The 25994-nt window shown below is 40.9% G+C and overlaps 1 protein-coding gene across 1 annotated transcript in view; it reads right to left on the bottom strand.

Moving 5' to 3' along the window:
• CKAP2L (cytoskeleton associated protein 2 like) overlaps positions 1-20669 on the bottom strand; it is a gene marked incomplete at both ends in the record, with an annotated part of 29458 nt that extends 8789 nt beyond the window's left edge. Inside the window, 6 exons of the mRNA XM_082672307.1 lie at positions 141-296; positions 5332-5539; positions 9370-10613; positions 17150-17201; positions 18687-18753; positions 20639-20669. Of these exons, the coding sequence (XP_082528433.1) occupies positions 141-296; positions 5332-5539; positions 9370-10613; positions 17150-17201; positions 18687-18753; positions 20639-20669 (1758 nt within the window). The remainder of the gene's footprint in view (positions 1-140; positions 297-5331; positions 5540-9369; positions 10614-17149; positions 17202-18686; positions 18754-20638) is intronic.
• Between the last annotated feature and the right edge of the window lie 5325 nt (positions 20670-25994).

The following is a 25994-nucleotide window of genomic DNA, read 5'->3' as shown; positions in this document are numbered from 1 at the left end:
GTACTTCATATTTTGCATATAACTTACGAAGTGAATTAGAAGCTTCAACATTACATTACATAGCCGCCATTTTGCAAACAACAGAGAAGTCGTATTAAAGAGAAGTTTTAAGAAGTCACCCACTCAAGGTAGATACTTACTCTGGCCCCATTTCTAATGGCCTCTTCATATAGCCCAATGACATCAAAGGTGCCTTTACTTGCCAACAACTTTGCTTTGCAGATCCAGAACTGAGCAAACTTTTCAGCCTCAGGAATACTGGACAAAATGGCGCCTATTTCATTAGAATGTACACCCTGGAGAAGAGAAATACACGGAGGTAATTATTACTGTCTTGCTGTTATTCTCTCCTAATATTTATCATAGAAGGTATGCAGAAATCAGTCTGGTCAATATTTTTTTGAATTAAAAAAAATTGAATTTTATTGAAGTAGTTTATATAAAATGCACCCGTTTAAATAGCATGTTTTGATGAATTCTGACACTGATCATTAAATTTTAAATTAAGAGACCAAATAGAAAAATATTTATCATAGTTGAAAGTAAGAAATATGTTCTCCATTTTTATGCAAAACCAAAACCAAACCAAACCAAACCCTGGAGTAATCAGCCATTCATGTATTTCTTACACATTCATAATAATGTGAACACTGAATGGTGACCAGAATTTCCGCTTGACCCTAACAGAAGAATGAAGGATGGCAAAGGTATGCAAGGGTCATGGGTGTATATGTGTGTGTGTGCTGGGGATCCACACAGGTGTATATAAAGATAAAGAGGGTCAAATCCCACAAAAAGGAACTTTAAAATGGCTTCACTGGTTTGGTTCCCTTCTGCCTTGTACCAAGAGTGGTGCAGTGACCTGGACCAGGAGGAATATGAAGAGCCACATGCCCAGAAACCCAGGCACTGGCACACTCAGCCAGGCAGCACCTCCTACTTCTCCTGAGACGGGAAAGACACAAGGGTAAGCTCACAGTCAAGAATCACTAATGTTTGAGGAAACCAACACTACATGAAAGAGGCATAAAACTCAAGAACCAGAAGAATGAACATTGGAGCAAACAGCTGAGGGAGCAAAGAGAAATACATTTTAAGAGTACTGTAGTCAGGACAGGAATAAAGACGCAGAAGTAGAGAATGGACTTGGGGACACGGGGAGGGGGAGGGTAAGCTGGGACAAAGTGAGAGAGTGGCATGGACTTATATATACTACCAAGTGTAAAATAGATAGCTAGTGGGAAGCAGCTGCATAGCACAGGGAGATCAGCTGAGTGCTTTGTGACTACCTAAGGGTGAGGGTGGGATAGGGAGGGTGGGAGGGAGACGCAAGAGTGAGGAGATACGGGGATATACGTATATGTATAGCTGATTCACTTTGCTATAAAGCAGAAACTAACACACCACTGTAAAGCAATTATACTCCAATAAAGATGGTAAAAAAACAAACAAACCTGTAGTCAGTATCTTCAGAGTGATAAGAGAATATTGCCGTCATAAAACTAGAACGAATGCTGTGAAAAAGAATCAATAGAAAGGCAGAACAGTGGCATGGACCCTGCTGAAGAATAAACCAGTGCACTGAAAATTTGGCTGTGGAATTCTTCCAGAACCCAGTGCAACAGAACAAAGAAATAAAGAGTATAAAAGAAAAGTTAAGAGTTCCGGAGGATACATCTATTACTCAAGAATTCCAATAGCCATGTAATAGAATTTCTAGAAGAAAAAGTAGAGAAAGAACAAAGCAGAACATACACTCAAAGCAGTTGTAGAAGAAAATTCCCAAGGACTGAACAAAGAAACAAGTGTTCAGACTGCAAGGTCCTCAGAGAGCTAAGCAAGATGGATGAAAAAAGACCCATACTTAGAAAACCAAGGACGGAATTCCCTGGTGGTCCAGTGGTTAGGACTCCATGCTTCCACTGCAGGGGGCGTGGGTTGGATCCCTGGTCGGGGAACTAAGGGCCTGCAAGCTGCATGGTATGGCCAGTTACAAAAAAAAAAGGGATAAAAGGAAAATCTTAAATCCTTCCAGAAGGGAAAAAAAGGATTACCTATACAGGAATGAGAATTAGATTGACATGAGACTTTAATAAATCAACAATTCCAGATGTAAGAAAGAAAATGAAAGAGTAACTTCAAATTTTCCAGGGAAGATCATGTGAATTTAGAAATTTCCCCCAGCCAAACTATGAATCCAGCAGGAGGGTGAAATAATGACATTTTTACAAGCATAACAACTCAGAAAGTTTACCATTCAAAAACATAAAGTTACTAGTGAACAAACTTTAGAATTCAAGTGGAAGACTTGAAACAAAAGTAACCACGAGAAGAATATATAACTTGCATACCATGTTTGAACTCACACTTACCACTTTCTTTTGTGATTTCAATTTATATGCTTTCGTTATGAAATAAAGAAAACTGGATAAAGAGATGAGGGAAAATGAACCAAAAAATAATTCATGTAAATTGAATTACAAAATAAAACGGCAGAGATAAAGTTAAACATATGCGTAATTATTACAACTGATGTATATGGGTTAAATGCACTTTTTTAAAAGCAGGGAGTTCCAGATTTGGTTAGAGAAATTAAATTGTATGTATTCATGAGACATACCTTTAAAAATAAAGGAATAGAAAAAAATTTACTAGACAAATTGTAAGAACAACAAAGCAGGTGTGGCAAGATTAATATCAGACAAAAGAAAAATCAAAGCAAGTCATGAATCTTTAGTACCTAACAACGTAACTTTGAAAAGTAGAAAGTAAATGTTGACAGAAATACAAAATGAAATTATCAATCACAAATCACAGTGCCAGGGACAGACTCTGGTATATTTCTTTCAGAGAGCAATGGGTACCCATGTAGAATTTTCTGTTCAACAGAGAATACGTATCCTTTTCAAACACTTTTGGAACATTCACCAAGACTGATCAGACATTAAGACCAGAAAGAAAATTTCAACATTCACCAACCACAATGCAGTATAATTAAAAATTGACACCCAGAAAAAACAAAAAAAGAACCCCCCAAAACCCAACACCAACAAAACCAACTACATATCTGGGAGTTAAAAGATACTCTTCTAAGATAACTTTTGGATTAAAGAACTCAAAATGGAAATCTCAAACTAGAAACGAAAATGAGAACATGTCAGTTATTAGGCTATGATCTCTTAGCTCTAAACCCACCTTTTATCCTCTGCTTTGTTGTGCAGAATTCTGTAAATGTGCTGGAATTCTATAAATCACTTTCTGCTTTGACAGCAGTTCTCTGATGGGCTCGGCCAGTATGGGGCACTAGAGGGAGGTTGCAGGGCTGGAGAAGAGAGGGGACTGCCTCTTTCCCATTTGCTTTCATCACCCCAGCAATGGTCCTTCACTGTGGCAGCAGCAGTTGGTTCCAGCCTCTACCTTTTTACACTGGCATTCACAGACTCTGCCTCACTGTGCTCCTTCAGAGGCAAAAGCACCAACCGGCTAGCTAGCATCGTTTTCTCAAGGTCTGAATCCCAGCCCTGCAGGGCCCCTCCTCCAGCTCCGGTGGCACCAGCATTGCTAGTAGTATGCCCTCCTTAGAGCTGGAGTCCCACTTCCACCAGGGTTTGTCTCTCCTAGCTGCTAGGTTCTGATATCCCCAACCTCTCTTTGTTCCCCTTTCTTCCTTGAAGGGTCTGCTTCAAGGACACTCACCTAAGACACTGTGAAACCAACCTTCATATTCCATTCTTTCTATTGAGATACCTTGTGTTTCTGTTTTTGACTTGACTCTGATACAAAACATTACCTAGTCAAACATGAAGGATATGACCAAAGCTAAATTCAGAGGCAAATTGACAGCACTAAAAAATATTTTTAATAAAATAAGAAAGACTGACATAAATGCTCTAAGCTTTCAACTAAAAAAGCTAGAAAAGAAAAATAAACATAAAAATAGATGCAGACACTGATGCAAGAGAAAAAAATAAAACCCAAAAGATGGCCTTTTAAAAAGATGAATAGAGAAATCTTTAGCAAGTCTGATTTAAATAAAAGGCACAGAATTACTACAACTGGTTCAAGAAATACAAAACCTAAATAGACCAATGACCATGGAAAAAATTGAAAAAACAGAAAATTATCCCCCAAAGTCCAGATGATTTTAGAGGTAAGTTCTTACCAAACCTTCAAAGAACAAAATAATTCTAATGAATCTCAATTGCAAATAAAGTATTTTCAGGGTACAGGAAAAAAGGAAAATACCCAACTCATTTGACAAAGCCAGCATAATACTGATACTAGGAAAACACAAGGAAAGACAACCAAAGAACACACATAAAAATCTGAAATAACTGCAACTCACAAAACCATATACTTCATTTCTCTACATACCTATACTGTTAAGCAAATGCATAAAAACTGTCTGGAAGGATAATGGGCAGTAGTGGTCACCTCCAGGGAGAAGCCTGGGGTGCGTACCTTGTGTGTGTGCGTGCACCTGCGCAAGTGCTGGGAGTAATTTACCTGTATTATCTGAAATGCTTTTAATAATAAAAATGTATTCAGGTATTTTTTTAATGCAATGAAAACAAGAGAAAGGACAAACAAAGAACTGAAGTTTAATTCCACAAAAGAGTAGTTAATGTTTAACTGAATCTAATGAAAAAACTACCCAGAGTAGACCTAATTTGAAGGTTTCCTTTTTTTTGCTGATATACAATACTACCAGTCAAACGACAGAACTGAGTTTGCTTCAGGCAAGGACCTTAGTATAGAAGTCTATCCAGTTATTTTTTATTAATATATTTTTCCTTCAAGGAATATCCTAAGGATCATACCCTTTGCTTACCATTTACTTTATCCTTATCTGCAAAATCCAAGATACAATTTAGATGCCATTCATAGCTACCTAGAGACGTTAGGATAATCTAATTCTACATGCAGCCTTGCCTTTTGACTTTAGCTTCATTATCTAAATGTCAAATGTTTACTCTTTGGACCTCAATACCTGAAGAAGGCAGAGTTCCTTTTGAATCCCTCTGGAGCCAGGCTAGTTGGGTTAATTTCCCAACTTCTCTGTGCCTCCGCTTCATTTGTAAAGTGAATATCGTAATAGTCATTATGTAATTGTATGAAATAATATAAGTAAAGTGCTTAGAACAGTACCTGGCATACAAGAGTCATTATTTAAGTACAGGTTTTTTATTATTACTATCCTTCCTCTCTATTAAAAGGAGGAGCTAAATTTCTGCTTAGACAGAGGTTATCTCCCCTACACTATATTTAACAAAAATGTTTAAAAAACTCTAAGATTCAGCAAAGCTTTGGGAGCTTACTGTTCTCACTCACCCCTTCAATGAGCTGCAGACATTCTGTCAGAGTGTTGTTAATTTTACTGGATAGTTCAAGTTGTGCTTTCTTTTCTTCCTCTTCTTTTTCCATACTCTTCCAGAATGAAATATTCATTTCCTCTATTATTTTTCTTTTTGTTTTAAGTTCCATAGGAGGCCGTTTATAGATCCTCCCCTTAGATTTCTGCCATTCTTCCAACTGTTTCCTGTTATACAATTAAAAAGGGGGATGGTTTTAGGGGTCTTTTTTGGTACACGGTTAAGCTTCTAAAGTATGACATGCATAGATTATCACTGAACACCTTCAACTAGAAAGTCAGGAGAATGTTTTAAAAATAATTTACCAATTGGTATTGGAAGCACTGGTTGCCCCCACCCTTCAGAAGGCAGATGCCAGACGGATTAGTTGGATTACAACAGGTGGTTAGCATCTCAATCTTCAAACTCCTTAATTTCCTGTTTATTTTCCAATATTTTTCTCTGAAAATTTTTACCTGTATGCTACTCCTGACAAATTGCTGTCCTAAGACATCCCTCCATCTCTGAGATCATTAACTCAGCACTCCATTTCTCTTATCATGAGCTTTGTATCTGCCACTCAACCAGACTCACCAAACCTGTATTCTGCCCTCAGCAGGGTCGTGGCCACTCAGAGTGACCCACTTTGCCCAGTTCCTTAGCCCTCTCCTACCACACATGACCCCCTCTTCCCCAATGAGATCAATAATTTCAGGGCTCTTTTCTTAAGTAGCTAGTCTCTGATGGTGCCACGTCCTAATCCTCGCTCTCCCCACACTGTTCACTCTCCACTCCTGCTCCTAGGCAGTCCATAGACTAGTGTTGAAGGAGTCACCAAGACATGTAGGCCCAAGCATCTGAATGTAGGCTCTTCAGTTTCTTTAAATTACAACTACATGTTTATGACTCACAAACGTACATTTCAGCCCAGATCGCTCTCTAGGGTCCCAAACTTTGTAAACTCCAGTGCCTAACTGATAACTTTTATTTGATGTCTGGCAGGCATTTAAAATTTAATATTGTTCAAAACGAAGCTCTCGATTTTCATCTCCAAATCTTTTCCCAAACAGCCTTCCCTACATTGGTAAACAGTGGCCCAATCTACCCAGTTGCTAGGGCCTAAAACGAGGAGCTGTCTTGAGTAGTCCTTTCTTTTCCCCACGTCCAATACATCATCATATAATCAGTATTGATTCTATCTCCACTACCACCATTCTTGTCCAGATCACTGTCACCTTCTGCCTGAAATGCTGCAGCAGCCTCCTAACTCATCTCCTTCCTTCCACTCTAACCCTTCTCAAATTCATCCTGTGCACAGCAGCTAGTGATCTTTATAAAGTAAACCAGTCATGGCCAGGTACTTTCCATGGCTCTTGGAATAAAATTCAAAATGTTCTCTGTGGCCGGAGGTGCAGTGCAGGTTGGTTCCTGCCTACAACCTCATGTTACACCACTCTCCCCCTCACTCACTGCCTTCCAGGAGCTCTGGCATTTTTTCCGTTACTTAACCCAAGCTCATTCCTCCCTCAGGGTCTTGTATTGTCTGTCTTCAGTCCTCTGCTCAAATGATAACTCCTTGAAGAGGTAATTTTCTGTAATTATGCTGTCTTAATCAACATGTTGATTTTCTATCTTTTCCACTAGAATCCAAGGTCTATGAAGACAGAAACCTTGGATGTCCCAGTGCCTAGCATAGTGTTTAGAACACGTGTTTAATTACAGTAAAATTCACCTTTTTTGGTACACAGTTCTGTGAGTTTTGACAAATGCATGAAATCATGTGACTGTGACTACAATCAAGATATAACACCCTCAAAAATGCCCCTGTGTTCCTCGGTGGTCAACCTTGCCACCCATGCCAGCTCCTAGCAGTCACTGATCGCTTTGCTGTCCTTATAGCTTTGCTTTTTCCAGAAAATCAGTAACTATCAAAAAAAAAATTTATTTATTTTTGGCTGCATTGAGTCTTCGCTGCTGCACACAGGCTTTCTCTAGTTGCATCGAGCGGGCTACTCTTCGTTGCGGTGCGCATGCTTCTCACTGCAGTGGCTTCTCTTGTTGCAGAGCAGGGGCTCTAGGCGTGCGGGCTTCAGTAGTCATGGCACGTGGGCTCAGTAGTTGTGGCTCGTGGGCTCTAGAGTGCGGGCTCGGTAGTTGTGGCACACGGGCTTAGCGGCTCCGTGGCATGTGGGATCTTCCCAGACCAGGACTTGAACCTGTGTCCCCTGCACTGGCAGGCAGATTCTTAACCATTGCGCCACCAGGGAAGCCCCCGAGAAAATCAGTAACTATTAACTCTCTTGTTTCTCCCTTGATTTCTCAGCACAGTCCACACAGTGCTTATATTAGCCCTAACTGCTTCCCCTTTACCTTCACCGGCTTCATGATAGAAGCTGAGTCATCTGGCATGTGTTTCCCCTATGTTCCCGGCATTCTTATCTCCTTAGCCTTGCTTCTAATCATAAATGAAGAGGGAACTTGCTTTTTCTAAAGCTAACATATTCCTAGGACCTGGCTTTATTATTCTAGTACTTTCCATATATACACCAGAAAAAATGTTCCATAATAGTAGACTATGACTGTGTGCTGATCACTGTATCTCCCAGTGTAGGTGCTAAAGGAACACTCGAGGAATGAGAGAGTGATCTATCCTTCTCCACAGACTCCTCCTATTTTTTGTCATCAAACTTGGCCCAACTGTAATCTGTCTTAGGATCCATCGTCTGTTATCTGGTCTACACTGCAAAGCTCCAGGGTAGGGACCCTGACCTCCTCATTCACCAGCTCAAGGCCTTTGCATTCAGTTTTCTTTTTGCTCAGAAGACTCATCCTTCTTCCTGTCACTGTCCTTTTTTTTTGTGGTACGCGGGCCTCTCACTGTTGTGGCCTCTCCCACTGCAGAGCACAGGCTCCGGACGTGCAGGCTCAGCGGCCATGGCTCACAGGCCCAGCCGCTCTGTGGCATGTGGGATCTTCCCGGTCTGGGGCATGAACCCGTGTCCCCTGCATCGGCAGGCGGACTCTCAACCACTGCGCCACCAGGGAAGCCCTCTGTCACTGTCCTTTTCCCAGTCCAGATGTCACTGTTCAAAGTACCTCCCCTGACCTTTCTATCTAAAGTCATCCCAGCCTCCCTCTCTCAATCGCATCACCCTGAATTAAGTTATTTTCTGTCTCTTCAGGAGGGCAGAGAGCTTGTCAGTGGTGTTCAGGGCTGTATTCAGAGAATAAATCCTGCCCTCACTTCACTCTGCTATACCTTTTAGCTATCATCTAATTTTACATGTTCCTTTTGCCCTTGCCAGGAATCTCCTTATTTTCTACTCCAATCCAGTGTACAGAGGTGCTTCTCCTGGGAGGTTCACCACATCATCAGAATATGTCTGGTCCTGTTCAGAAAGTGTATGAAATCCTTTGGCTCAGTTTCAAGCATCACACATGTTAATGTTAACTCCCAGCAGCCTGAGATTCTGACTTCTAACATCTGAACTCTGTATGTGAACTGATTACTTCTCTCTGCCTTAGCGTACTTTCCAAAACTTGGCCTGCTCAGACTCATAGAAGTTTCCTGCTCCTTCTTCTCTGATAACTTTTTGGATTGCACATTAGTTGGCCTGACAAGGGGCTACCATGTCTGCACTTCCTAGCAGTGTAAGTTCACTACTCTGGCTCCTCCTACCCTGCCTCTTCTGTTGCTGTTCAGTCCCTGCAGGACACTTCTTGCATGAATGGTCTACCTCTGCAACCTCTACTTCTTATCCAACTGTTCTGTTTCAATTTCTTTTTTAAAAAATAAATTATTTCAAGCGTACAGAAAATTACAGAGAACAATTTGAACACATGTACGTACCACCCAGCTCTATCAAGTCTTCATATTTGCTTTGTCTTTTTTTCAGAGTTACAGCTAAAAATTACTCAGGAGCCATTATTTATGACCCATCTCCTGACTTTAGCACTCCTGATGGTCAATTTGCCTAGTCATCTTACTTTGCAAAATTTTGGAATTAAAACAAAGTACCTTCGATCCTCTGCTGTGGTCTTCTTATTTGGATTAGTTTGGGTCCCATTTGGGAGTCCTCTTCCATTTACGGTTGTGCCACCAGCTTGAGTTCTGGGAGCTGTCTTGTTTAGAAAACAGTTCTGGGGAAGAGCCCTTTTCAACTTGGAGTCCAAAGTCCGTGCTTTTTGTTGACAGCTGTTGTTGCATTTATTCCCTTTGGCTCCATTTGCTCTTATGCTAGGGGTGCTTGGAATGACTGAGTTAAAGCTGCCAACTGTCAAATTAGGCCTTTGGCTTATGGCTTTTGATTTTTGCAGTACATATGATGTCCGACATCTACAACAAGCTTGCGTGGGTTTATGATCTTGCTTTGTGTTTGGATGTCTGTTGTTACATCCTCTTTGAAGCACTTTGGGGTATGTGCTGGGTTTGCTATGTTTTACTTTCTGTTCAGTAACAGTGCATGACTGTAACTTAGTTTCATTTGGTCTTTCATACTTACCCCTATTAACCTTTATATTCTTTATGTCCTTAACCACTGTTTTCTTTGATGCTCGAGTCCTGTTAAGTGTCTGGACAAAGTGAGAGGAAACTGTTTTTGGGGGTTTCCCCCCTGGTCTTGCAAGATCTGTTCCTCTAGGGAGTTGCTGAGCCTTCTCTGGTGGAATCCTGATCTGTGTGTCTTCGAGGAATTGTTTATTGACTCTGTCTTTCAGCACAGCACCGTGCACTGACCTTTTGCCCAAGACTTCTTTAGTAGGAGCCACACTGCTCTTAGTTTGATTAGTGTTTGGCTTACTGACGGTGCCTAATTCGGGATTTGGCTTCCCCCCAGAGTCTGGTGAGATCTGGGGCGAGCTCTCCCTGTTCATCTCTTTTAGGCAGCTGCCCAAGGGTTCATCTCCGACACGGGTGTCCACAGAGTCTGTACATTTAGCAGGTCCTTGTTGTGTTACCTGCTGCTTTTTAGTTTTCAATTCCTGTATACTAAGTGACCCCATGGTTTTTCTTGACAGTTCTCCAGTAGTGGATGATCCAAATTCATGGTGGTGTTGACTACTTCCGGAAGGCTTACGGTTTGGGTTAGAAGAAACACATTCTGAAGTGAGCCTTTTTCTGCCCAGAAGTTTTGGTGGCTCCAACTTTGGCCTCTGGGACCCTGTGATACTGGCAGGTCTGGACTGATGTTTAATGTTGATGGGTCTTGTAGCTTTGACAGGCAAAGCAACATGGTTGGTAACATCCTTTTTAGGTCTAATAGTCTAAAAAGACAGAGAAAGATATGAAAAAAGTAAACTCATAACAACAGTCCACTGTTTTTAAAATAAAAAAATTAGTTATTTTGTTTATAATTTCATTTAAGAGACTTGAATCCTGAGAAAATAAAAGACTCACTAATAGATGATTTTTATAACTGGAGTTCCTATTAGAAATACATTAGAATCTTTTGGCTTGATAGAATTCAGCAGAGATGCAGTGAACACATAAAAATTGCTGTTTACAAAAATAAATTTGGCTCCATCAAACAAGTACTTGCTGAATGCCCATTATATCCAAGTGAAGTGTCATTCTAGGGACTCTGGAAAGATACATACATAATAGACTTATGTTAGGGTACCTCCCAAGTTCCTCCTAGTACTTTGTATTGCTACACTAATTTTCTTAAAACAACACTGCCTTTGTAAAGGTCAGAGTGTCACTCAAGAAACTTTGTCTCATCCTGGAGATCAGTGGTATGGATATGCTGGGAGTCCTGAGATACTCTGGAACAGTTCTGAATAAGTACCTAACATCTCAGCAGAAAGTCAGTCATATTTGTGAAGTCAGGAAAGGGTTTTAAGGTTAGATTGTACATTATTAACAAGTAAATATTTCAGTCATGTGATTTAATTTTGGATAAGAAAGGTAGGACTAGGTTGCAGAGAACTTTTAAAACTAGGGAGGGGTGTTTAGAATTAATATGGTAAATAACAGGGACAGGCCACTGTGGATTCTGGAGTGTCTGCATTGAACGCAGTTACTCAGAAAGGAGAATTTGGCAGAGATTTGTAGACTATCCAGGGAAAGATATGGCAGTGCTAGAGTTACTGTCCTCTATTTTTGGTTTGATAATATGATGAATAATTACTATGTAAGCTTTGTGAATGTGTAAAGGACGTCTGTAACTAGAACCACTTGTCCTTAAGGGCGAAGAGATGGCCACCCTAGGATGGCCGGGGCATGTGCACTGTTGCTCATGGGTACTCTAGGGGAGCGCTGGGGGCGGGAGGCAGAGAGACAGACGGTGTGCTCACGTGGCCACAGCTGGGTTACTCCTTGAGCCCCAACATTTACATCAACCTCGGCTCTCCCCATTATTGCTCATTACTGCTTACTGAAGAGGCAGAGATGTTGGTATAAACTTTCCAATTCCTTACTCGTTCTTTTTTGTATATTAAAAAAATATCGACATATAATTTGTACCCCAGTCACCATTTTAAAGCATACAATTCAGTGGGTTTTAGTATATTCAAAAGACTGTACAACCATCGCCACTAATTCCAGAACATTTTCATCACTGCAGAAAGAAATCCCACATTTGTTAGAAGTCACTCCCCATTTCCTCCTCCCCACGGATCTGGACAACCAGTAATCTATTTTCTGTCTCTATAAATTTGCCTATTCTGGACATTTCATATAAATGGAATCATATAATATGTGGCCTTTCGAATCTGGCTTCTTCCACTTAGCATAATGTTTTTGAGATTCACCCGTGTTGTGGCATGTATCAGCACTTCATTACTCTATTTTTTAAATAATAAACTTTAGGGCTTCCCTGGTGGCGCAGTGGTTGAGAGTCCGCCTGCCGATGCAGGGGACACGGGTTCGTGCCCCGGTCTGGGAGGATCCCACGTGCTGTGGAGCGGCTGGGCCCGTGAGCCATGGCCGCTGAGCCTGCGCGTCCGGAGCCTGTGCTCTGCAACGGGAGAGGCCACAACAGTGAGAGGCCTGCGTACCTAAAAAAAAAAACAAACAAAAAAAACCCAAAAAACAAAAAACCCCAAAAAAACCCACTTCATTTTTAGAGCAGTTTTAGTTCAAAGCAAAATTGAGTGGAAGTACAGAGACTTCCCATATATTCCTTGCCCCCACACAGGCACGTCACGTCTTTTTATGGCTGAATAAATATTCCATTTTATGGCTATATCACATTTTGGTTATCTATTCAATTGATGGACATCTGGGTCATTTCCACCTTCTGGCTATTATGAATAATGTTGCTATGAATATTTGCTATAAGTTTTGTGTATTTGTGTGTGTGTGTATATCTCTGTTTTCAACTCTCTTGGGTACATATCTAGGAGTGGAATTGCCGGGTCATATGGTAGCTCTATGATTAACTTCTGAGGAACTGTCAAACTATTTTCCAAAGGTACTGCACCATTTTACATTCCCACCAGTAATGCATAGGGGTTCTAATTTCTCCACATCCTCCCCAACACATATTATCTGTCTTTTTGATTATAACCATCCTAGTGGGTGTGAACTGGTATCTCACTGTGATTTTTATTTGCATTTCCCTAATGTTGAGCATCTTTTCATGTCCTTATTTCCCATTTGTATACTTTCTTTGGAGAAATTTCTATTCAGATCCTTTGTCCATTTAGAAATTGGGCTGTCTTTTTATTGTTGAGTTGTAAGAGTGCTTTATTTATCCTGGGTCCTAGATCTTTATCATATATAAGATTTGCAAATATTTTCTCTCTTGTACAGTTTTTATATCTTTATTTTAGATCAGCCTGGCCTTGCTAACTTACTGTAAGTGGTAGAACTGGTCATGCAGTTAGTTTCAAGTACTTCATTGAGAGAAAAACTAGGCTTAGAAGAGTCATTAGGCTAGCAGAATAGCCTGCAATCAATAGGCAAATACACACCATTCGAGCTGGAAGGGATTTTGGAGATCATTAAATTGAGCCCCTTCATCTGAGAGGGAACGTGAGCTGCCCAAGGTCAGGCAGGGTGTTAAGAGGCAGGGTTGGGGATAGAACTTCAGTCTCTGACTCCTGGCCTCAGACAACTCACGTCAGATCTGATTAAAAAAAAAAACAAAGACAGAATGTACAAGAAGGAACAAGTGACACAAACTGAATTTGGTCACTTCATTCTGTACACATGAAGCCAGAGAAGGGAGAAAATTCACAAAGGATATGACAAGGGTTTAAATCAGGAGAGATTTACTGCATCTGTACTAGGCACTGTGCTAGACAGCAAGGGGATACAAAGATGACAAGATGACACATGCCCCTGAGGAGTGCTAACAGAAAATTATGATACGAAGACATGAGGGCTGTAATAGGGCTGGGAGGGATTGTAAAGCTCATCTGATTGGTGGTTTTCAAGCATTTTTGTTCATATACTCCCAAAATAATTTTGACAAACTCTGTGCCTTCCTATACTTTTAAAAGTTAATAGCTAACATTTTTTCATCATTAGTTTAAATAGCTGCAAATATGTAATTTCAGGCACACTGTCAATATTGACATTTCAAGATGAAATGAAATTTGATACCCACTATAATCTATTTAAAAACTATAGAAACACACTCTTCTTTAACAACTGAAAAGATAATTCCTTTCTTTTTTCTCCTGGTCTGTTCTCATTCCAGTTCACCACAAAATTTTTATACTAGATATTTGTGCTTGGAAGTTTATAATCCATTACCCTATCATACTTCTCAACAAATATATGTCTATAAGTTTACCTTAATCTGTATTTACCATAACTATAAATAATTCAGCAAAAGAAGATAAATGTTACCAATTTTGATCAATAATTATTAAGTATAAAGAGTAAAATACTTTTTCATAAAGAAATGGAAATATCTCTTAGTGAGTTGGCTGGAGGTTTCCCCCCACAATTAGTTCATGTATTCACTGGAAGACATTATATTACTTATTGCTAGAATGAGACAGAGGTCTTCATCAGTTTTATTCCTTTGGCTTTTTAAATAAAAACACAGAAAATTTGTGCACATTATCAAGTAGATGGGAATAGAAGATGTTTTGTTACAGCAATTACAGTCAATTCTTTGAACTCATCCAGAGGCATATGCTGAAAGTCATGCAGTGATCTCTCAGCAAAAAATTATTTTTAATGTTCTTCCACATGACAATGTTGAATGCAAAGAACTGGAAGCTGCTTGAACTGCAAAAGGCTTTCTGAACATCACCACCATTATTTCAAATTGTCCCTTGATTTTGTACTTTGGAGGTACATATTTCCATCCCTGGGCAAAACAAGCAGAGAAAGAACTGAAAAGTGGAAGAAGGATGACAAGGGAGTGTCAAGGGAGGTGGGAAAGGAGAAACTGAAGCACATTTGACGACAAATCAATTTTGGGCAAAAGCACATACGGAAGCTGAAGATGTGGAAATTGGTTCTGTTAAAATGTGTACCTGCTGGAGATGCTTTATGCACCTCCAGAGGAACATATATCCCAATATGCAGACACTTCTAAATGTACTTCAATCTGCATTAACTCAATCCTTTCAAACAACTCTATGAGAAACCTCCTATTATTCCCATCTCACAGATGAAGTTAAATAACTTGCCCAAGGTCCCTGAGCTAGAAAACAAAGGAGTCAGGATTTGGACCAAGGCAGTTTCTTAACTATTATACATTACTGTTTCTCAATAAATCCAAGAGGATGGCTCCAAGGAATCTTTTCAAATACGTTAAAACTCCTGATAGGAACAGAAAATGAAAAACTTCTTTTGTGTGTTCCTTTGTGGGCCAGAATGAAACTGAAACAGTTATGGTGAGGCTGTTAATTTCAAAAAGTGAGGCATGGTAACAGTACACTAAGAGTATGCCAGAAAAGCTTTGTTCAGGTCCTTATTGGCTGTATAAATGTGGCCAATCTCCTTGAGCCTCAGTCCTCTCATCTGTAAAATGGGAATAATAATATCTATAATCTAGGGAAGGTGCTATAAAGTCCTGGCTTTTGCAAGATAGTTTTGATTTATGCCTGTTGGCCCAACATATTAATAGCACTTCCTTTTACTCTCAAAGGTCTCTGGACATTAAATCATATGACCACCCTGCTTATAGCGTTGTTTTGAATATTAATTGAGATATTGTATGTAAGGTGTCTCATCCAGTATCTGCATAATAATAAGTACTCAAATGTTAACTCTTATGGTTATATATAAAAAATGTTTTATAAATTGTGAAGCCTTATACAATTGTAATGATGATTTATTTGCCTAGTACGTTGAGTTTCTCCCAAGTTCCATAATTGCCTTCCCCACTTCATTTTTATCTTCACTACTGTGATATCTACCGTAAAGAGTAGGTATCACCTCATTTAAGAGATGATTTACTGAAATCAGTATTGTCGGCTTCGAGTGAACCTTCTGGGAGCTCTTAATGAGGGCCCCTTCCAACAGAGTTAAGCCTTGCATGCTATACCAGTTAAATCTTCCTAAAGCAGAAGTCTAATCCAGGGGCTTCCCTGGTGGCGCAGTGGTGAAGAATTCACCTGCCAATGCAGGGGACACGGGTTCATTCCCTGGTCCGGGAAGATCCCACATGCCACAGAGCAACTAAGTCCGTGCGCCACAACTACTGAGCCTGTGCTCTAGAGCCCATGAGCTACAACTACTGAGCCCACATGACACAACTACTGAAGCCTGCGCGCCTAGAGCCCGTGCTCTGCAACAAGAGAAGCTACCTCAATGAGAAGTCCACGCACTACAACGCAGAGTAACCCCCATTCTCCGCAACTAGAGAAAGCCTGCGCAGCAATGAAGGCCCAACACAGCCAAAAATAAATAAATAAAAAATAAAGATTAAAAAAAAAGTCTAGCCCAGTAATTCTCAACTGTTCACATCATCATGCACCACTTTTGCTTTCTATGCATTTTCTATCCTCCACAGTGTCTAATGATGTCACGTGTACACATAACATATATAATCTATATATGATATATACATGCCTATGCATATAGGTATATATGTATATGTGTGTGTGTCTGTGTACATTTAATGAACGAATCATTAAAACTTATGAAAACTGGCACCAGTGTCACACTTTGGGCAACATTATTTCAATTACACTTGAACTTAGATAAAACTATGGTTTTAAAAATTAAAGTTGGGATTTTTATTGATTATTTTATTGCAGATGAACAATTTGTGCCATTTTCAGGAGGATAATTTCTCCCATTTTAAAACCTTAAGTATGTTAGGATCTTTTTATCATTCCATCCACAGTCTAGCTGAACCGAACTGATTGGGAAGCACAGGTTTGTTAAGTACCTTGGAAGATCCAACACAGATGTTCTCTTTTAATGACTACTGAGCTATTTAACTTCATGGCAGCATACCAAAGTAGTTAAGACCATGGGCTCTCAGCCTATCAACCTATTAAGAGATTAATAACTATGTGACCATGGGAACTTAACCCTTCTGTGACTCAGTTCCCTCATCTGTAAAATGGGCTACTAATAGTCCTACCTCATAAGGTTGTAAGGACTTTTCTGACTTAATGCAAGTCAGAAAAGTTCCAGACACATAGTAAGTATTCAATAAACGTTAAGAGGACAAAAGTGCACTTAAAGATTTTTTTTGGCTAATAAACTGAACTATAGTATGTTGTACTTTTCAAAAATGATAGTATTGCTTACTAAACCAAACTGTTCTTATATTTATGTAAATACCTTTGAAAAACATGTTCTTTAGGTTGTTAACATGGTTGTTATTTTTATTGCTAATCATCCAAAACGGATATTTTTTAAAAGACTAATTTCTACTTACAGATTTAGAAGGTGGTAGATTCGGGCAATTATTCTTGGCTTTTAGATAAGGCCTATAAAAGATGAAATAAGATTAATTCTTGGTACAGAAGAATCAGCAAGGCTTGGGAAGTACAGTGATTAACAGTACAGTGATTAAAAATTTTTACGGTTAGAATTTTAAAGCATTAGAATTTCCATATATGGTAAAAAAAAATTCAAAAATTATGACTGATAGAAAGTCTCCTTATCATCCCTTCCTCAGTCCTATTATTCTACTCCTCAGCGACCACAACCACTGTTGCCCATTTTTTTCTGTGATCCTTTCATAGATGTCCTATGCATAAACATAACATTCTAACAGTATTAATAAAATATGTGTTTTCTTCATATCTGCATAGTCTTACTCAGTGGAACATCATTCCGGGAACACTGCAATGTGCCAGGCACTAGAGATTCAATGCCAAATAAGATAATTAAATGCTTCTTTAAAAAGCTTGTTTTCTATGACTATGAATCTGTTTCTGTTTTGTAAATAAATTCATTTATATTAAATCAACTATAAGTAAGAAAAAAACTTGCTTGTTTTGTAAGTATCTTCACATAGTGAATTTTCAGGTGGGGAAAGTGATATAAATAAAAAATACTGAGGCACATATGAAATCTAGCTAGTGAGAGATAAAATGCAAAAAAAAGAGAAAAACAGAGAATTTAGACTCAGTCTTCACAGATCATAAACTGACAAGACTAACAGGGACTTTGATCATGACTTGATGCTTGTTTCTCCCATCTTGGATGTATGTAAGTCCTGGGAAGGCAGGGAGCGCATACCTTCAGAAGCAAGAGTGACTGATACATTATAGGTATTAAATAAATATATGTTGACTACATGAATTAGGTTTATTTAATCAAGGAAATAGAGTCGAGTAAAAACCCAAAGTAAAAAGAAACTAAAACAAAGGGTGAAAGCTAACTTTGTAAAAATTGGTTTTCAAATAAAAATTTAGCAACATGTTGGGTAGAAAAACATATCAATGCTAAGGCAAGTGAGATAACACCATTTAGATGACAAGATGCTGACAAAAGATCAAAGTGAAGCAGTCATATTCTGTTCACCTCAAGAGTAAGTGCTAAGAGGGAGACCAAAGAGCACTGTCAGGCTGGAGGATGTGGGTATGCAGCTAATGGAGGACGGATTGAACCGGCTCTCCTGCTTTAGAGAGAAGCACCAGAACCAGGGTCACTCAACTCCTCGGCCAAACATTGCCTTCACAAGAATCGCTTTCCCAGGAAACGCAGCAGGGGCAGGAAAAGCTTGCAGCATTGCAGGTGATATTGTAGACCCTCCTCTCCCGCCTTTGGAGACTGTCACAGTAGTAATGCTTAAATCTTTGCCAACATCTTTGTCATGGCTTGCCTGGAAATGCCCTTTTTGAATAATCATAGGATCCCAAGGCAAGTCTGAGTAGACTGCAAACAAAAGGGCTATGTTTTGAAAAGGCTTTAAGTCGCTATTAGCAACCAGGGCAAACGTGCATAACCGCGGGAGACAAACTCACTTGGCGTTTTGGCACTTCAGTTTTCCCTTGGCTGCTAGGTACTCCTGGAGCTTTCTCTGCCGCTCTTCTGCAAAACAGGCGAGCAAACAAACGCGTGAGATTCTAACCAGTTCATTTATATTCTAAAAGATGACACCTCTCTGTAATGATTCTGGCTTTGGACCATAAAGCTATGAAGTCCCTAGCCCTACAAATGGGCCTCCAGGTTAACACTAACATCAACAATATCATTTATATGCCACGTTCAAAGCTCGTCACACACACTTCCTTTCTTCTGCACTACAATCCTATGAAGTATTTTACAGTCCGAAATTTAAAGAGGATAAATGATATGCCCAAAGTTACCCAGATAACATGTGGCTAAGCCAGGATTTGAAACCAGGTTTATCCAAACCCAAAGCCCTTGCTCACAGCCACTGTTCTCAGCTCCAACACATCAAGCTTTGCTTGAAGAGATTCTGTTACTGGCCCATCTAAGCTGGCAAGCCCGGGCCTTGTTTTATTAATCCCTTCTAACAGGGATGATGACTTTTGACCCCAAACCTTTACACGGTTTCCTTTGGTACTAAGGACAAAATAGGCCAGGTTAGGGGGTTCATGGCAAACATCTATCCATATGGTGACTTTCTAAGCAAGGCATCTGTGAGGGAATGAAAAGTCAGTATTTCCATCTTCAAGAAGTTTCAATCTAGTAGTGGAGATAAAATAAACACAATAATAATTACAATATAAGGCAAAATCTAAATGCCATAAAATAGGGTCAAAGAAAGAACTATGGGAGTCCAGAGGCAGAGACTCAGTGAGGGGACTGGGTGGTTGGAAAAGGCTAAAATTCAGTAATGGTTTAAAAAAAAAAAAAAAAAGCTATAGGGGTGCAAAACAACTCAACCTCATTTAAACTGAGTTGCCCTGTGTTTTTTGGGGTTTTTTTGTTTTTCGTTTTTGGAGTATAATTGCCTTACAATGTTGTGTTAGCTTCTGCCGCAGAGCCAAGTGCATCAGCCATTCGCATACACACATCCCCTCCCTCTTGGGCAGCCCCCCCACCATCCCACCCAACTAGGCCATCACAGAGCAGGAGCTATCTATTTTCCACGTGGTAGTGTATTTATGCCCTGTATTTTGATATCTGGCTCTGATGCATCCCTAGGAGACAGCTGTGTCAAGAGGACCGTTGGAGACTGAGAGACGGGGCTGGAATCCCAGCTCTGTGACTTCTAGCAAGTTACCAAACCTTGCTGCTGCTGAGCCTTTAAAATGGGGCAGAAATGCCCATCTTGAAAGGCTGTTGTGTAAAGTGCCTAAACAGTCAACATGCATTATTACCGAAACCAACAAAACACTATACGCATTTTGGAGCAGGTGGCAGGCACCTGAGCAGGAGTATGCTGAAAGTCAGCAAAGGGCTCCAGGCACATCTAAGAGGTCGGGGAGCCCTTCAGCCTCCGCGCACGTTTAACCCATCAGCTTCCACCAGGGCGCGCAGGCTTGCGAGGAGATGAGCTCCGCGTCGGGGTGAGACCCTCCTTGACAGCTGTCACTACTCGGGCGGCCGGCGCTGCCCCGAGGGCCACACCCGGGCTCCGCCTGGAGCCAAATATGGGCCGCAGGAGCGCCTAGCTTCCTACTGACTGTGCCACCCCGGGCAAGGGGTCTCAGGTTCTTTACCCAAACGAGGTGACAATGACAGCTTCTTGCAGAGCTGCTGCGGGAGTCACTGGGAAGATGCCTGGGAGGCACATGGCCCCGCGCACACCCTCCCCGACCCCCGGCCCCGACTTCTCACCGGGGCCTAGGGCCTGGGCTCGGGTCAGCGCCCCCTGGACCGGAAACGCCGACGGGGAGGCAGAAGCAGGCAGGCGAGCGGACCGGCCACTTCCGCCTAAAGGACTCACTCGGGGGCCTCCCTTCGTCCCCGCCCGTAAGACACAGCGGCTCGAAGTCATACTCACCCGCGGCGGCGGAGCGCCCCGGCAGCACCATGACTCCCCAGCTACAGTTCTTCTTCAAAAGGCCGCGCCTGCAGTCAAGGCCGGCGCGTCGGGAGTGCGCCCACTCTCATTGGCTCCCGTTGGTTTGAAACCCGCCAGTCGGAAGCAGGGGAGGGCGGGACAAAAGGAAATAGACGCGTTGTGGTTGGCTCTGCCAGTCAAATCACCCAGGGGGCCCTTTGATTGGAAGAACGTACAGTTGAACGGGCAGTTGGCACTGAGGGCGGCTGGTTAAGTGGGAGAAGCCCCCCTTTTAAGGATGCGGTTTCTGGGCCGTTGTGCTGTCACTTACGCTGAAGGCAGCGGGGATGGGCGATGGGGGAGCCCCCGGGCCCCATAGACAACGCCTCCCCAGCCCCCTTAGATGCTAAGGTTCACATAAAAATAAGATAAAACCAAAATGATGAATTTGGCGACTCCACATGAGTGTACATCTCCACTTGTTATGGGTCTCTGAAGCTAAAGGATCTTAGTTTTTAGTACTGCAGCGTGTCTCCTTTTATGTTTTTCAGTGTGCTAAGATATACAAAACAAAGTTTACCATTTAAGCCATTTTTAAGTGTACAGTTCAGTGTCATTATGTTCATTTACAATGCTGTACAATCATCACCACTGTAAAAAATCAAACATGTACCTCAAATAGAGTAGGGAGATCAGAAGGGGGAGTTCTCATATTCTGCGACCACAGGGAGCCCAGTCATAAGAAGAAAGACTCCTGCTTCCTGGCAAGGACTCGCCAATGAAAAGCCAGGGATTCTTTGTTTATTACAGCTCTCCCAACTTCCGTTTCCCCCTCTGGAAAAGCCTTTTCCTTCCCTCGACTTCAGTGTGGCTCGTCATGGTTGCAGATCCCAAATTGCAATTCTCTGCTGACCCTGAATAAACCCATCTCTGCTGGGAAACTATCTGGCAGTCTATTTCAGGTCAACACCATCATCTGTCTCCTGAGCTTTCGCATCCTCCTAAACAGAAACTCTATACCCATTAAACACTAACTCCCTGTTGCCTTCTCCCCACAGGCCCTGGCAACCACCATTCTACTTTCTGTCTGTGATTTTGACTACACTGGGAACCTCATTTAAGAGGAATCATACAGTATTTGCCTTTTTGTGACTGACTTACTTCACTTAGCATTAAGTCCTCAAGGTTCATCCATGTTGTAGCGTATGACAGAATTTCCTTCCTTTCTAAGGCTGAATAATATTCCATTGTATGTATATACTACATTTTGTTCATGCATTCATCTGTCACGGACATTTGGGTTACTTCTACCTTTTGGCTATGGTGAATAATGTCGCTTTGAACATGAGTGTACAATTATCTGTTTGAGCCTCTGCTTTCAATTCTTTGGGTATATAACTTGAAGTGGTATTACTGGATTATGCAGTAACTCTATTTTTAATTTTTGAGGAACCACCATACTGTTTTCGGGATGGCCCCTTTTTGATGTATATTTTTGATTAGACCTTATCAGCTGGGTGTGTGCCTAACCAAGGAAGGGACAATGGGGGCAGGTCCAGACCTCCTGAGTCCCTAGACACACCTCATTCCTTTTACTTCTGTCCTAAAACTTTTCTTTCAAAAATTTCCCCAGTTTGGCTAGTCCACAGTTTCATGAAGAGGTTTGGGAAATGCTTTTGGCACTCTAAGTGTTAGGGTTCCACTTCCCTAGGTGCCAGAGAGGTGGTGGATAGAGAGGTGGAGCTGTGTGTGGGCCCATTTTTGCCAGGTTTGCTTCACCATTTGGGTGCTCAGCTGGGCACGAAGCCATTGGGGCAGCTCTCCTCTTTGTTTCCAAACAGGCTATTCAGGAGGGAGCCATGCTGGGGTTTCTGGCTTTATATGTTTTGACACACTAGTAGTATACAAATATGTTTAAAATAGGACAACTGATAATTGTTTAAGTGAAAAACTTGGACTCTTTGTCTAGTGCCATGAATCCTTGCCTAATGGTTAAATCTAGCAGCTGGGCAGAACATTTTTGGTTAATGAGTAAGAAAGTGGCTCATGTACAGTTTCAGAAAAGTGAAAGGAGTTCTCTTGGTCTTTATAGAATCTTAGTGATCGAATGGGTTGCAGATTGAGAAGTCATCTTGTCCACCACCCAGTGCTAGAGTATTCTGCAGATCCCATGTGTGCATTGCATCTTTGCAGGAATACTGCTTGGGTCAGGGAGCTGCTTCACCTGTCCTGTTTTTAGACAACTGCTGATTATTATGAAAATTAAAGAAAAAAAAGAGCTCAAATAAGCCTCTTGCTCATTGGTCCTTGTTCTCTGGAGCAACATGGGCTGACTCTGCACCCTTTTCTAAATTCTTTGGATATTTGAAGAACCATTTTGTAGGACACAAAATATGGAAAAAAAGCTAAATAGGTTTAACAATTCTCAACTCATCTAGCAAAGTATCCATCTTGTGGCTTGAATGGCTTCCCATTGCTCTGAGGCTAAAGTCCTACAACTCCTGCAGGGCCTAGCCTTTGCCTACTTTTACAGCTTCAGCTCATACCACTCTCCCCTTGGTCACTGTAGTTCAGGCACCTTGCAAAAATGTTTGTAACCTATTTTTTATACTCTATGATATACTATATACAAAATGAAAACATGCTCACCAAATTACAGATGTCACAAAACTAAGAGGAAGAGTCAGTGTATTAAAAAAAAAATCAGAATCTGGAACAATCTAGAAAGATCTGGGGCCAAATAAAGATTAAAATTGAACAGGGATATATGTAAAGTTTTGAATTTAGGATGAGAACCTATAGGTCTTTGTTGCCTACAAACCCTATATGAATCAACAATGTCACTTGCTTTCAAAAAGCTAATGTCACTTTCTAAAAATATCATGGTGTCTAAAATTGGAAGGACAAGGTCCCACTCTAAGCTGTGCTGGGCTGGCCATATCCTGAATAGTATACTAATTTCTGGGTAACAAGTTTTATGAGAGATATTGACAAGCCAACATTGGCCAAGACTCAAGAGGACAATTTTGACAAATGTATATGGTCATGAAACCACCACACAATCAAGGAATAGGTATAGATACACAAGCATATTTTACATCCAACACAGTACTTACTGTTATCCCAACTATTTCCATCATCCCCCAAAAGTTCAAGTGTAGGTATATGTAAGCATCAGAGGGATGATTTAATTCGGGGGAGGGTTAGGAAAATATCCTTTCCCTTTTCCTTCCATACCTTGGACTTACAGGTGATGTGGCTCTACACTCATCAATTTGGAGACTGATGTATAAGACCATACTAAAGAAATAGACTCCAACAAGTTCAGTGCTAGGATTGTTGAAGCTCATCATGGTGACCTTCTCACTGTTTATGCAGCTGGGGAGTAGGGAGTAGGGGATATGCATAGCTGATCCTGTTAGAATAATACTTGAGGCCATTTCTAGAATGATTCAATATTTCACTGTTGAAGACTGAGCAGCTATTACGCTTTTTACGATTTCTTGAATTGGTATTGCTTGCTCAGTGTTTTGTATTTCTCTATTTCTTAAATATTGATACCTAGTCTTACTCTAGCCAGACTCGGGGTATAGAAAACCTAGGAAAGTAATGGCAACTAGAAAGAACAGTGTTAAACAAACAAGAGAACAGGTTTTTTTCCTTTTCTCTCTGTTTTTCTGCAGTGCTCTGTATCTGTGTCTGTATTCTGTGGTGCTCAGTTAGGCTGAGTTTGGCTGTAAGTAATAGCAAACCAAATGTAAATGATTTAAAATCACAATAATGGGACTTCCCTGGTGGTGCAGTGGTCAAGAATCCACCTGCCAGTGCAGGGGACATGGGTTCGAGCCCTGGTCTGGGAAGATCCCACATGCCCTGGAACAACTAAGCCCGTGCACCACAACTACTGAAGCCCTCATGCCTAGAGCCTGTGCTCTGCAACAAGAGAAGCCACTGCAATGAGAAGCCCGCGCACCATAACGAAGAGTAGCCCCCACTCGCCACAACTAGAGAAAGCCCGTGCATAGCAACGAAGACCCGACGCGGCCAAATATAAAAAGAATAAAATCGCAATAATGCTTCTTGTGGTCTTAAAGTCTGGCAGTAAGTAGATTCTTAGTGCAACAATATCATCAGAAATGCTGACTCTATTTCTCCTTCCATTCTGCCATCCTCAGCGTGTGGCTGTGTCTTCCCAAGTGCAAGTTGGTTAGCACAGTTCCAAGCTCTACATCCTCATAGAACATGTCTCATGCAGGAAGGAAGGAAGAAAAAAAAGACTTTCTTCTACATGGCTCTTTTATCAGAGTAGAAAATCTTTCCGAGAAATTGCCCCCAGCAGACATCTCATTAGGCAGGACTAACTCAACGTGACTTAGTCATGGGAGGACAGAATGACCATGATTGGCTCAGACCAATTGGACTCATTCTTTGAGTCCAGTTGGTCTAAGCCAATTCAAGACATATTTCCTTCTGAATGAAGTCAGAGTTCTGTCAGTAAGGAAGATGGGGAGATGGTGATTGGGTGGACAACCAACAGTGTTCATCATATTCTTCTCTTCTCTCTCTGATGTCATTTTTAGGATTTTACCTACTAAAAACCTGCTGATGTCTTCCAAGTCTGTATCTAGTTCTAACTTTTCTTGAGTTCCAGACACATCATCATCTGCCCATTGTACATCTGCATCTGGGTGTCCTGCCAGTAGCTCAAGTTACGTGTCTAAAATGGTACTCATTATATTTCATCCTAGAACTCCATATTTTCACCAAAAATACTGATTAAGACACCACTGCTCACCCTCTCTCCAGTAGCAGGAAACTGAGAATCATCTTGGACTACTCCTTCTCCACTACTTCCCACATCTAATTCCAAGTTCTCTTGATTTCAACTTTTTCCAACTCAACATACTTTGTATCTATGCTTTCCAAAAGGATCCATTAGTCCTTAATGTGGCTCTGAATGTGTGAGTTTGTATGGACATATGAACACAAGTGTTGTGTGTAATATGAGCTTTAAATGAACCTGGGAATATTATCATTCTTATGCCTTTTATGCATACTGGCAAGCTAACAAAGGGGAGAGAAAACCCATAAAATCTTGGTATGGTTTTGTAACACTACTTATAGTTATTTACTTTTATTATCTGTTCCTAATTACCATGCTGTAAAATAATGATTAAGACAACATGTAATTATGGGCCAGATTTACTTTTTTCTAAATTATATTCAATTATGATTGATAATAATGTATCAGTTCACATTGTTTTTTTTTTTTTTTTTTTTTTTTTTTGCGGGCCTCTCACTGCTGTGGCCTCTCCCATTGCGGAGCACAGGCTCCGGACGGGCAGGCTCAGCGGCC

Source organism: Grampus griseus (genome assembly GCF_964374135.1).
Source record: "Grampus griseus genome assembly, chromosome: 15".
NCBI lineage: Eukaryota > Metazoa > Chordata > Mammalia > Artiodactyla > Delphinidae > Grampus > Grampus griseus.
Note: the sequence above shows the minus strand (reverse complement) of the source record. Positions and strands in the feature narration are given on the sequence as shown.